The sequence below is a fragment of the Thermobia domestica genome, chromosome 12, assembly GCF_964235325.1.
Source record: "Thermobia domestica chromosome 12, izTheDome1.hap1.1, whole genome shotgun sequence".
In the NCBI taxonomy this organism is placed as follows: domain Eukaryota; kingdom Metazoa; phylum Arthropoda; class Insecta; order Zygentoma; family Lepismatidae; genus Thermobia; species Thermobia domestica.
The window spans coordinates 9,111,462-9,123,802 of NC_137465.1; the positions used below are offsets into that span (position 1 = coordinate 9,111,462).

At 35.2% G+C, this 12,341-nt stretch overlaps 1 protein-coding gene across 2 annotated transcripts in view; it reads left to right on the forward strand.

The window, feature by feature from the left end:
• The window catches only part of LOC145666320 (DNA-dependent protein kinase catalytic subunit-like), a 289,438-nt gene that overhangs the window by 33,798 nt on the left and 243,299 nt on the right, over nucleotides 1-12,341 (forward strand). For both annotated transcript variants that reach the window (XM_081733421.1, XM_081733422.1), the window contains 4 exons: nucleotides 2,733-3,014; nucleotides 5,574-5,792; nucleotides 10,199-10,349; nucleotides 12,003-12,293. In XM_081733421.1, coding sequence (XP_081589547.1) covers nucleotides 2,733-3,014; nucleotides 5,574-5,792; nucleotides 10,199-10,349; nucleotides 12,003-12,293 — 943 coding nt within the window. The remainder of the gene's footprint in view (nucleotides 1-2,732; nucleotides 3,015-5,573; nucleotides 5,793-10,198; nucleotides 10,350-12,002; nucleotides 12,294-12,341) is intronic.

Sequence of the window (12,341 nt, forward strand, 5' to 3'; positions counted from 1 at the left end):
TTGTTTATCCTACTCAACTACTACGACGCTACTGGATGAAAAGTGATCTATTGTATGTTATTTAATTATGTTATTTACCTTCTATCACAATTTACCCTCCATTATATGAAATTAATATATAACGCTCAAATAAAGGGATATTTAAGTACTAATATGATAAATATTTCGATTTTTTCAAAACTTATACAGGATACTTTTGAAATAAGATATAAATGCAGTTATAATCCGTAGTATTATTCGACTCCTAAACGGTGCTGTGCATAACTATAAGTCTTATTGAACGGCCATGTATCCCTGTCTATATGAACAGGTATTGGAGCAAAAACGTCTGAAGATATCACAAGTGATAAAACTTTTTTGATAGGATTCAATGTCCTAAGAGTAAATCCTATCTCCTCCCTTAAACCCCTTTGCAAACCAGAAGTGATAGCAATCATCCATTGCTGATTTCAACTTCGATCATTGTTATTATTATTATTTAATTTTTTATTGGGTTTTACGGGTCCAAGATAAGTTCCTTCTTCAGTCTTATATTTTTCTACTAAAACCGAAAGTGGTAAAATGTACCGTTCCTGGTTTCAAAAGTGATCTCCGTAGAGCGAAAACGCTAGGAGATAGAGGAAAATGGCTTTCCGATATGAATCCAGCGTGGAAAAGTAAACTATAACTTGACACTTATTCTTCTGTTCTAATCAAAAGTGAAAGAAGTATATGATATCCTGTTTTGAACAGGATTGCCATAGAGGTAGTGAGCAGCGTAATAATAATAATAATAATAATACAGGTTCAGTGGCGCAAGAATAGATCGTATCTCCGCCCTTATCTATCTTAAGTGGTAGAAATCTGCTTCTATTTCCAGTTTCAGTGTAGAGCGGAAACAGTAATGGAAAGCGACAAACTTATTTTTGATATGAATTCATGATCCCCAAAATAAATCCTTCCTCAGCTCTTATTCTTGTATTAAAAAAAAAAAAAAAAGGAAATGAAATCTTTAAGTTTTACGTCCTACGATTATGCCGGTTAGGCTAAAGGAGACAGTGAAGATGAGAGATGAGTGATATGGTGGAATAAAGAAAGTGGGAGGAAACGGGAGAACCCCGAGAAAGCCCACGAACACGGTGTTTGCCCACCACAAAGTCCACACGGCGCGAGCTGGGATCGATCCAGGGACCCCAATCACTGGAGGTGAACGCTCTACCATTGACCCACCGCGCCCCCTATTCTTGCATTGAACGCAGAAGTACTACAAACTAGTACAATCTCCTATCAACTCACATTAAAAGCATGTATTCCTCAGTTTTGCATTTTTTAAATATATTTTTATATAAATTTCTTTACAAGGGATTGCTTTCTTATAGTCATATCCATAAATTACTACTAAAGAAGGTAACAGTAGAATTTCCGGAAAAATAAAAATCATTCAATTTGATTTTACTATGAAAAAATGTATGAGGTTACATGTGTGTATATATATGTCCAGCATTGATTGCCTCCCCTTAGCTTTTGCTAACATTTATCATTAATTTTTCGTTCTACCTATCAGATTTTGTGTATTCTGCATACTCACATTTTGACACCTGTCATTTTTTAATTCTTCGCAATTCCATGTTTCTGTTCCCTTCAACGGAATATTTTATGTGTAGATAAAGTACAAAATTTGAACCACTAATACAGGTGAAATAACAAATAAATAATTTACAGACTTCTAATCACTGTAATTAATATCTTCATAAAATACGTTGACATACGCGGCCAGTTTAACGTGTTTTACAGAGTAATAAGATAAAATCCTCTTGTGTTAATTGTTCCAATTCTTCATCCGTCAGTCATTCGGCAGACATCCGTAATGGTTTAATGTCCTTGAACATGCCTGTGCTTTTGTACAGTCGTTTAATAAACAAACACTCCTTCTTTTTCTCTTTCTTTCTTTCTTTCATAAGCTATTTACTTTTAGTAATAGTAAAGTGCAGGAACATAGGTTTATACCATTTGCCGGTTTGAAACATTTGCTTCAAGTGTATGAACCTTCTGGTGAAAGAAGGAAACTTTCATAGTTTTAGTTACTTTAAAAGAGAACTGTGAACTGAACCAGTATTGATAATCTAATACCAAATTATGGAACAGATTAGAATCTATTATTTACGTTCTATAAATGGTAAGTTTTCCCTTAGAGCAATCTCACTACTGAAAAACAGAAACACTCTGATAATTATTGTTTCCTTTATTTATACGCTATTCGTATATCACTGAAAGAGTGATTCACTTACTGAAGAGAGATCATACCAAACGAAAAATACGTATTAATACAATAGAGATTCATCCGTCAAAAGAATACGTGAAAGGTCCAGAGAATAATATCAGATATATCTTCGTTTACATAGATTCACAACGACCAAACATCCTTATTAGAGTATGTGCAACCTTCTGTGGCACTTCAGACCAAGTACATTCTGTAGCACTTTCGCCCATTCCAGTTCCTAACACATAGAAAAATAGTCACTACATTTTCAGAAGCTACAGTATTGTATCAAACAAAGATGTATAATTTTTTTGCAAGTGTATATCAAATCATGATCACTACAGATATAAATTGGTAGAGCTCTTGAAAACATTATTGGTGGCTGTTTGTTGAAACATGATTGTAAATCATATATGTATGTATGTATATATCGATGATTGTGTTCTTGTGCATAAATTGAGGGAAACTAAGTATATGATTATTTATTTTGTAGGATAATGAAGAAGAAGAAAATACTGACTTGAGCATTGTATCTATAATGAGTCCAGAAACAAAACTGCAAGCTTCCACACCAAAGGATTTTCAAATTCTCATTAACCTGGTGGATTTCTGTGAGCATTTATTACCATATGCAAATGCTGAAATGTTTGAGAAATGGGTTCAACCTTTCAATTTTGCAATAATGAAGCATTCATCTGAAAAACCAATTGTCAGTGGTTTCTACAAGTTGTTGGCAATAAACCTTCAAATTTGTGATAAACTTCAGTATTTTGAGGTGAGATATGTTAAGTGTAGTATAATAAAAATTTAAAGCGGTCGATCATTTTGGAATTTTATTTTATTTTTAATAATATAAAGATATGACTTGATAGTAGATCAGTAAATATCCAGAGGAATAACTTGTTAATCATCTCGTATATCAAAATAGTCCTGACTGACTGATGAACGCCTAAGCCAAACTGCTTAACCTACAAACTTGAAATTTAAACAGTATATAGGATATGTGACGTAAGATACCACTAAGGAAGTACATTTAAAAATTCAGCGTGGCTTTGTAGTTGATGCCACAGTACACTTTGAGGAGGATGGAGTGAAAGATAATATAATTTTAGAGATCTGGAAAACACCAGAAACTTTCAAGCTCCCTTTTCTCTTCTGTAGGAATAGAATCTCGCAAATTCCCGTCTGATCTGAAATCCAGAGTGCAATGAGATTATTTTTGCAAAACTTCAGGGTTCTACTTCTAGTTGTTTCAGATGTCTAGTGATTAGTGAAGCTGGAGTGGGTCAGTAGCATTCCTATTACAGATCTGAAAGTTGAATCAAGATCTTCCTTTCTTCATTCAATTCCATTTTTATTAGCTAGGAGCATTACATCTGTCATGCGTGTAGTTGTGTTTGAAGTATGTAGTGTTAAATTTTAAACCTCATTACAGATAATGTTTATTGAAATAAATTATATATACCTTCTTTTTTCAATTTGTCCAATCTTTCCGAAGAAAGAAAAAAAAAGGCTTTATTTCGGCGGTTCAAAATTTCCGGAAATTTTACACCAGTTATGACGAGTTGTTTTCCCTCAATTTTTCGGCTCATCTGCAAATTGTCTGCATACTACTGACATCTCATGGTGTCTAAAACCGTAAGTATGGAATCAAACTAATAACTGTTAATAAATAATTATTTGTTTTTGTTGTATTTTAATGTCTAGATTTTTTTTTACTTGAGATGCGAGTTTGAAGTTTTACTACGAGATTTTTTAGGTTGGAATTGTTACAAAGATGCAAGCTATCTAGCATCTGCAGCATAAGATGCTGCCCTGTGGTACTTTCAAGTAATGTGTCCTTTTTTTTAATGTGACAAGCTGTAATGCTAATGGAGTTTATAATTACCGTCCGAATATCGATAATGTTTTTATTAGCTATATGTATGAAAAAATGATTAATTTAAAAATAAGTTTAATGTAAAGTAAGTTATTAATGTAAAGTAAGTTATTAATGTAAACTAGAGTTGTATTTGTATGAGATATTAGATACGCTGATTGAAGACAGAATGACATTAGACAAAGGATAACACTGACTGTTGTATATTGTTTTTAGGTGACAATATTGTTTTTATGGTTTCTTTAGGTTAAGTTTTTTGGTTTAATTTTTGATTGCATTTGTTAACTTCGTTTGCTGTCGACCACTCTGGAGCAGTCGATTAATCGTCCATTGCTACGTTTCTCTCCATCCTTGACTGCTGAATCTGGAAGTTTTATATAGAACTCTACTGCAACTTCCGGTTTAGAAATCCAGTACAATTTCCGGTTTCAATATTAAACTACACAGAGCAAGAACAATAGGAGATTGCCAGAAGCGGAGTTTTGAGATTGGTTTAGCGTTCTAAGAATAGGTGTTATCTTTTCTTTTAATCCTGGAATGAAACCAGAAGCGACAGAAATCAACCATTACCAGTGTTAACGTTGATCACTCTAGAACAAAAACGGTAGTAAATAGCCAGAAGTGGTCTCCTGCAATTGATTAAATGTTCCAAGAATACATTTCATCAACATCCTTAACTCTCTACTAAAACGTGAAGTGATAGAAATTCATTAGAACTTCCGGTTTCAATATTTATCTACTTAGTTGATAAACAATAAGAGAGAGAGAGAGAGAGAGTAGCGGCTTTTGTTTTTGAATCGATTAGCGTTCTAAGAATATGTGCCATCTTCTCTCTCTTAAATCTCTATTCAAACCGGAAGTGGCATAAATCAACCGCTTCCGGTTTTAACGTTAATCGTAAATGATCGTAAAATGGCAATAGATAGCGAGAAGCGGAATCAAGCGTCCGAATAATATATTTCATCTCCACTCTAATATCTCAGTTAAATCTGTTACTGCTTCCGGGTTTAATATTAATTGAGAAAATATCAATATATTGTGGTGTCCACATGACACTGGTACTTGTTGATATTTGTAGCTGTTTGTGTTTTGTGACAGTTGTTTGTTCTTTATTTTGAATTCGTAACTATTGCTTTTTATATGAATATGTTGAGGTGTTAGTTTTTTATCTATTGGACACATTTTTTATGTATAACGTTGAGTTTTTAGATTTTTAGGTTATGGAATATTAGATTGTGGAAACTTAGAATGTTTTTAACAGGAAATTTTGTTACATAAACTTGTTGTATCATTGTCTGTGTTCTTATCCACACATATGTTATATGAACGTTAAAATTTTATAAATTTTGAGACATAAACAGCCAGTAATAAGTACAATAAATTATTGACTTTTTACATAAATTATTCTTTGCCTAACTTTCAGTAATGACTTTTGTTGTGTAATCTGCATTTTAGGATGTGGAATCCAAAATGGATGAGGATGCGATGGATGATAAGTCTATCTCTGATAACAAAACGTATTGTTACGAGATGCATTTGAAGTTTCTGCAAGAAGTATTAGTGCGACTGAAACAATACAAAGACGACTTACTTATGTCGTGCTTGAAAGTTCTACTGGTAGCTCCTATTCCATTAATTAAACCTTTACTTCCGCTAATCTCGCCAGCACTGCAGGTAAGATTTTTTTTAACCTTTTCGTACACGTTAATGAAATGATTGTGGGTAAAATTCTTTACTTCTTACACTTTACAATTCTCTCTAATAAAAGGTATATTTGATGCTACGAGGGTGATTCAGAAAGTAATGCCTCCAAGTCCATTACTTGGCCAAAAGTACTGTAAACATTCTGAACTGTTTATCGTTAATGCACTGATGTTTAAGATAAAGAATGTCACTTGTTTCGCTTTCCTATCTCTTCTCGTTCCAGAGCAATGGAACAATCTATGGCATCCATGGTAACGTCCAGTTGAAACAGCTGGCTGTCATTTAAATTCTTATTGCGGAAGATTGTGCGCCCAGGAACATTCATCGCCGGCGACGAGTCACTATTACGACCCGAAACGAAGCGTCAGTCGATGGATTACCGCCATACGTCCTCTCCTTCGCCAAAAAAATTCCATCTGCTGGCGAAGTGTTGTTGACATTCTGTCTCATCTTGCCTATAGTCCGGACCTTGTGCCTTGTGACTCTTCCTCAAACTTTAAAGATCACCTCAAGGGCCAACGCCACAGTTGTGACGCGGAGGTGAAAGCAGCCGTTCCGCAGTTGTATCGCCAGCAGCCACCACAATTCTTCATCGGCGGCATGAAAAACCTTGTGCCACGTTGGCGCAAGTGTGTTGCCCGTAATGGGGACTGTGTTGAAATAGCATTTGTAGCTGACATTGCAAGCTTTCCACTCATACCTGTATCAGTGCTAAGTGTCAAACACAAATAACAGTAACACCTTTTAGGAATTACTTTCTGAATCATCCTCGTACTAATGAGGACGCTGCAGGATAGATATCTATAATTAAGATAAGGATTAATATGTAAGGGAGAGAGATCAAGTAAAGGTAACATTACTTCGGAATGCTCCAGAAAGAGCCGAAATTATATAACGAATCATTTTTGGATACAAGATAAGTGCTTGATGTTTAATTTTGTTTTGTCTTTGTACATAAATTAGCAATTTAAACTGACATGATTGACATTGAGCATCAGAGTTAATCATTGAACGTTTGTAACAGCGTAACATAATTTCCAAATACACTGGTTAAGAGTAGTCAGTATTCCTCAACCATTCATGTGAAAATAACTATATTAAGTCGTGTTAAGGGTCTTCACTACTACTCCTATCACTGTTTCTGAATTTTGTTGAATAATTTAAAGGCAATAGAGGGCACAAAATTTAAGAAAGTGAATCAAATGATATCTACAATATGCTGTTAACTAAGCTAATAATTGTTTCCAGATATTTTCTTATAGACCAGCCTGGGTTGGGTTGGCAACTTATGACGTTATAATTGTCAGGTAATCAAATTTCTGCACTGTGTGTAAGATCTTGAAGTGATCTTGAACTATTAACTATGTTGTAGCATCAAGTGAACTATTATTAGTTCATTTATGGCTTGAAGTGAACTATTAGCTCATTTATGGCTTGAAGTGAACTATTAGTTCACTTATGATTTAAAGTGAACTATTAATTCATCTATGGCTTGAAGTGCACTATTAATTCATTTATGGCCTACTTTCGAAAATTATCAGTGTTGTTTTCGTGTTCTTTTACAAAATAGGAAGTTATAAGGGATTTTAGCAAAGAATTTTATAAAGATATTGATTTTTAAATAGATTAAAATACATGTAAAAGTCGACTTCACTTCTAACACTATTCTTTCAAAGGATGAATGACGGTAACGCTAGGTATAGGATAAAAGTTTCTATGAGTCAAACTTGTAAAATGGACAAATCTAGGTACAGTTACTGCTGTTTAAAAATACATTCAAGTTCTAAGATCTAATTCCTTTTTGTCGATAACGGAACCATGTAGAAAGGTGAAAGTTATTTTAAAAGCTCGTCCATTTTTTAGATTTTCTGAGGCTAAATGGTAGCACTATCCGACACAAAGCTCATGTCGCAGAGTTACGTTGGAAACGTTTAAGATGCTAAAGATGATGGCGTTTATAGTTCGAGAATAAAGTACTAGTGTTCATTTTCTTCATTATGTGAGATTGTACCCATCGAAATTCATCGTCAATTTAGTAGAACACGGTGAAGACGTTATGGGCGTGAAAATGTGCATTCGTGAGTGTGACAGTTCAGAAAAGGCCGTGTGAAAAACCGAAGGAACTTTGACCATACAGCAGCCGGGTAGTGAACATATTGGGCAAATTTGAACAAAAGATTATGGAAGATAGCCTCCAATGTCGACATCTTCATAGGATTTGTACATACCGTCCTACTTGAAAAACTGAAAATGAAGAAAGTTCCCGCAGATGGACTCCATCAATTCTGATAGATGGGTAAAGGCTTCATGTGTTACAATATACCAAGTAATTTACACTACCACAATCAGACATATTGACACCAACAACATACTCCTTACTAAATTAACGACAATTTCGATCGGTGTCATTCTACACATGTGAAGAGAGGGAATTAAACTGGCACGTTTTTCTGCCATACTAAACTGTCTGCACTATACTACGTAGATACTAAACATTACTGTATTCAGTAATGTGACAGGTGGTGCTACTGTGTCCAAGAATACCATGCTCGGGAATAAAAGCCGAATCTTCTAAAACAACTCTCACGCGTCTATGTGCTTTTATTGCCGAGAAAAACTGTGGAAGACTTTAGAACTAGAATATATCTGTTACGTTTTGTACTTTGAAGTCATGAGTATCTCCCAACACGTGACAGTCTCACACAGAAAAAAAAGAAAAAAGATTGCATGAGTTTAATTAAGGAATAGGATTAACAAATAAATAACCATGACAAAAATTATCGTAGTCATCATAGTATCCCAGGGGGCGCGGTGGCTCAGTGGTAGAGCGTTCACCTCCGGTGCTTGGGGTCCCTGGTTTGATCCCAGCTCGCGCCGTGTGGACTTTGTGGTGGACAAACACCGTGCTCGTGGGTTTTCTCGGGGTTCTCCCGTTTCCTCCCACTTTCTTCATTCCATCATTTCATTCATTTCTCATCATCACCGTCTTCTTTAGTCTAACCGGCATAACCGTGGGACGTAAAACTAAAGATTTCATTTTTTCATAGTATTCGAATAGCAATCGGAATACAAACGTTCCAGCGATATCGGGAACTTGCCGCTGAAACATTTGCCTTCGGATTGTTATTTGGATACTTACATGGCTACGTTTAATTTTGAGGGACTACGGTGGCTCAGTGGTAGAGCGCTTTCCTCTGGTACGTGGGGTCCGTGGTTCAATCCCTGGGCAAGTAAATTTGTGAAGAACAACATCATGTTTGTAGGTTTTCTCGAGATACTTCCGTTTTCTCCTACATTCTCATTCCACCAATTTTTCCATCATCATTCACCTGCCTTAATTATCCGTCTTCCTTAGCCTAAAGGGCGTAATCATAGGAGTTAAAAATGAAAGATTTCATTTTTTGCGCTAATTTTGCTGTGATTATTGTTAGTATTGCAAACTTTCACACTCATCGTTTGTGGCTGAGAAACCTGGCGAAAATTTTCCTGTGCTTGTTAGCTCTAGACTTAATGCTATAAAATGTTTATATAATAGGGGCCGCCTTTAACCAAAACCGGTCGTACATAACTGGAAAGAAACTGGAAAAGCGGGAGAAAAAAATGAATGTCCATCACTAACTCATATGGTCCGGAATCGAAAATGAAATGAAGTGAAATATTTCAGTTTAACGTCCCACGATTATGCCCTTTAGGTTAAGGAAGACGATGATTAAGGCACGTGAATGATGATAGAAATATTGGTGGAATGAGAAAGTGAGAGGAAACGGGAGTACCCCTAGAAAATCCACGGAAACAATGTTGTTCACCACAAACTTGCTGGGTCGGGGATCGAACCAGGGACCCCACGCACCAGAGGTAAGCGCTGTACCACTGAGCTACCGCCCCACTCCCTGGTCTGGAATCGAGTCATAGATCCTTTGTGCAGGAGATCTCATCACTAGTCTACCTTGCATTATGGTGAACGAACAAGTTCTAAAATATAAATAGTATTTACAAAGCACTATTTTTTTCTGTTTCATAATATTTAGAATTAGTGGTATTGGGTGTGATAACTGTATTAGGTTTATCACCTTTTATTCGAAGAATCCCTGGTATGGTTCCAGATAATGTTGAATATTGTTGTAGTGGACAGCATGTTGTCATGTCCATAGGTTTTCTCTTTCTTTTCATTCCACGGATTCGTAATTTAGTTGCATTTACATTTTCGAACAGGTTGTCTCCTAGTTCTGTTACTGCTCTTCGTTTTTCAGTTGTTTTGACTTTTTTGTCTTGTTTTAACGAGTTTTCTGAGTTTTATCAACATATTGTTTACCATCCCATTTCTCGACAGCAGATGTAACATATCAGTGGGTACAGTTTTAATTTTATTTCAACAGGATGTGTTTAATATGGGAAAAAGTTACATACCTATCGCTGTTCTGGGAATTGAAGCATTAGAAAGGTGGAACAGTGAGCTTCCGCAGGACGTCTTGGCACCTATTTTAAAAGAAGTATTGCCATCGCTAGATACTTATCTTCGAAGCAAAGGTATTTAATGTAATGTTAAATGTGTATAATAACTCTAAATGCTTAAAGAACGTAACATAAACACTGAGTATTTATGTTTATAAAATTCACTTTCATGTTTCCTGAGCTCATATTATGTATAATAATTTGCAATATTTGAAAGCTTAATCAGAGTTCATCTTCTGGCATTAATGAATTGCTAATTTTACATATTTTTAATATTTCCGTACATTTTGAATTCGTTGAAATTTCTTAGAGTGTGTATCTTCTTTCAAACTTATGAGTAAATAAATAAATAAATAAATAAAACTTTAAGAGAAAATTAACATAAAGAAGTCCTATAATATAGACTTTCAGAGTCGATTTTTTCCCATTGCCTAGCTTATATAGTTCAAAATTTTATTTTTAGGTGCGCCTAAATAAGAATCCATTTTCTATACAGCAGAAAAACTTATTACGTACTAAATTCGCCCTATATAAGAATAGCAACAGCCATAATCCTGCATAAGAAGTATTACTTCAATTTTAAATATCATCCATGTTCACTGTTGTGGTTTTCTGTCAAACACCAGGCAAAACTTTTAAAATTAAAACCATTTTGCTTCCTAATCAGAGCAGTTGAATTTAGATATGAGACAGTAGAAAACAGCAGGAAAAAAAGTGTAGTTATCTTTGGAAAGTTGTATTTTCGATAAATAATGCTCTTTAAGTTCAGTGTTCTTTGTGTTTGCATTTTAGTGCCTTGCCATTATCTCCCGTAGTACTATTACTGAAATACTTTCAAATATCTAGGATCAATATTAACAGACGAAAACCATATTCACAAAGAAATTAAATGTCGATCAAAAGCAAGGAATTCGTGTTATTATTCAGTTCAAAGTCTTTTGTTGTCACGAATTCTGTCGAAGGATTTGAAGCGTAAAATATATATATAAAGCGATAATCATGACTATTGTTCTATATGGTTGCGAAACCTGGTTACTTACTCTGCGGGAAGAGCGTAGACTGGGAAAGTGTTTGAGAATAAGATCCTGAGACGAATATTCGGCCCTAAATGGAACGGGAATGAGGACTGGCGGAAACTTCATAACGAGGAACTGTATAATTTATACGGTTTACCAAACATTGTTAGGGTCATCAAATCTAGTAGGCTCAGGTGGGCAGGTCATGTAGCCAGGATGGAAGAAAATAGGTACGCTTTCAAAGTCTTAACTGGAAGACCAATTTGGAAACGACCATTAGGAAGACCTAGGCGCAAATGGGAGGACAATATTAAGATGGATCTCGCAGAAATAGAAATACAAAGTAGAAACTGAATCCAGTTGGCTAAGGATAGAATCAGTGGAAAGCTTTTGTGAACGCGTCATTGAACCTCCGGGTTCCATAGGTCATAGAGTTAGTTAATTAATACTGATACTTTGTGAGCTTAGGTAAAACGTTACATCCTCGCTTCATAATCGAGAAATTCTAAATTCACATCCCACATTGCGCATCTTGATCGGAGTTTCTTTGCAGAATTTACCTCGTCTTATCAGGCAGATGTGTGGGATGGTGCTTTAAGTGTATAGGCCCATTCCGATTTTCTTTAATATATTTTTATTTCCCTTTAAAAAACTGTAGAAACTATATATATTTGGAATTGTATTAATAGATACATTATTGAATTAATTGCAGGCTTCCAAGGTGATCCTGATGTTAATGTTGAGTTGACTATGCAACAATACAAGGGCAGAAGACAAAGAATAGCCACAAAAAGGATAAAAGAGATAAGCAACAAGGATACCCAACTAGCCAGGTTGCAAAACAGGATCATCAGTTTCCTTGGCACTCTCAACTATCAAACCTCGCTGTCTCTTCTCAAAATGGAGGAGGAGAGTATAGCTGAAGAGGCTGTTGCATGGGATTCACGTGCTCATTTAAAGTTTCCTGTTCCGTTTACAGATATGAAACCAAATATTTATCTTGGTAAGTTATGTCTTTGTTTATATTCTGTATTTAGTCAGATTAGTTGAT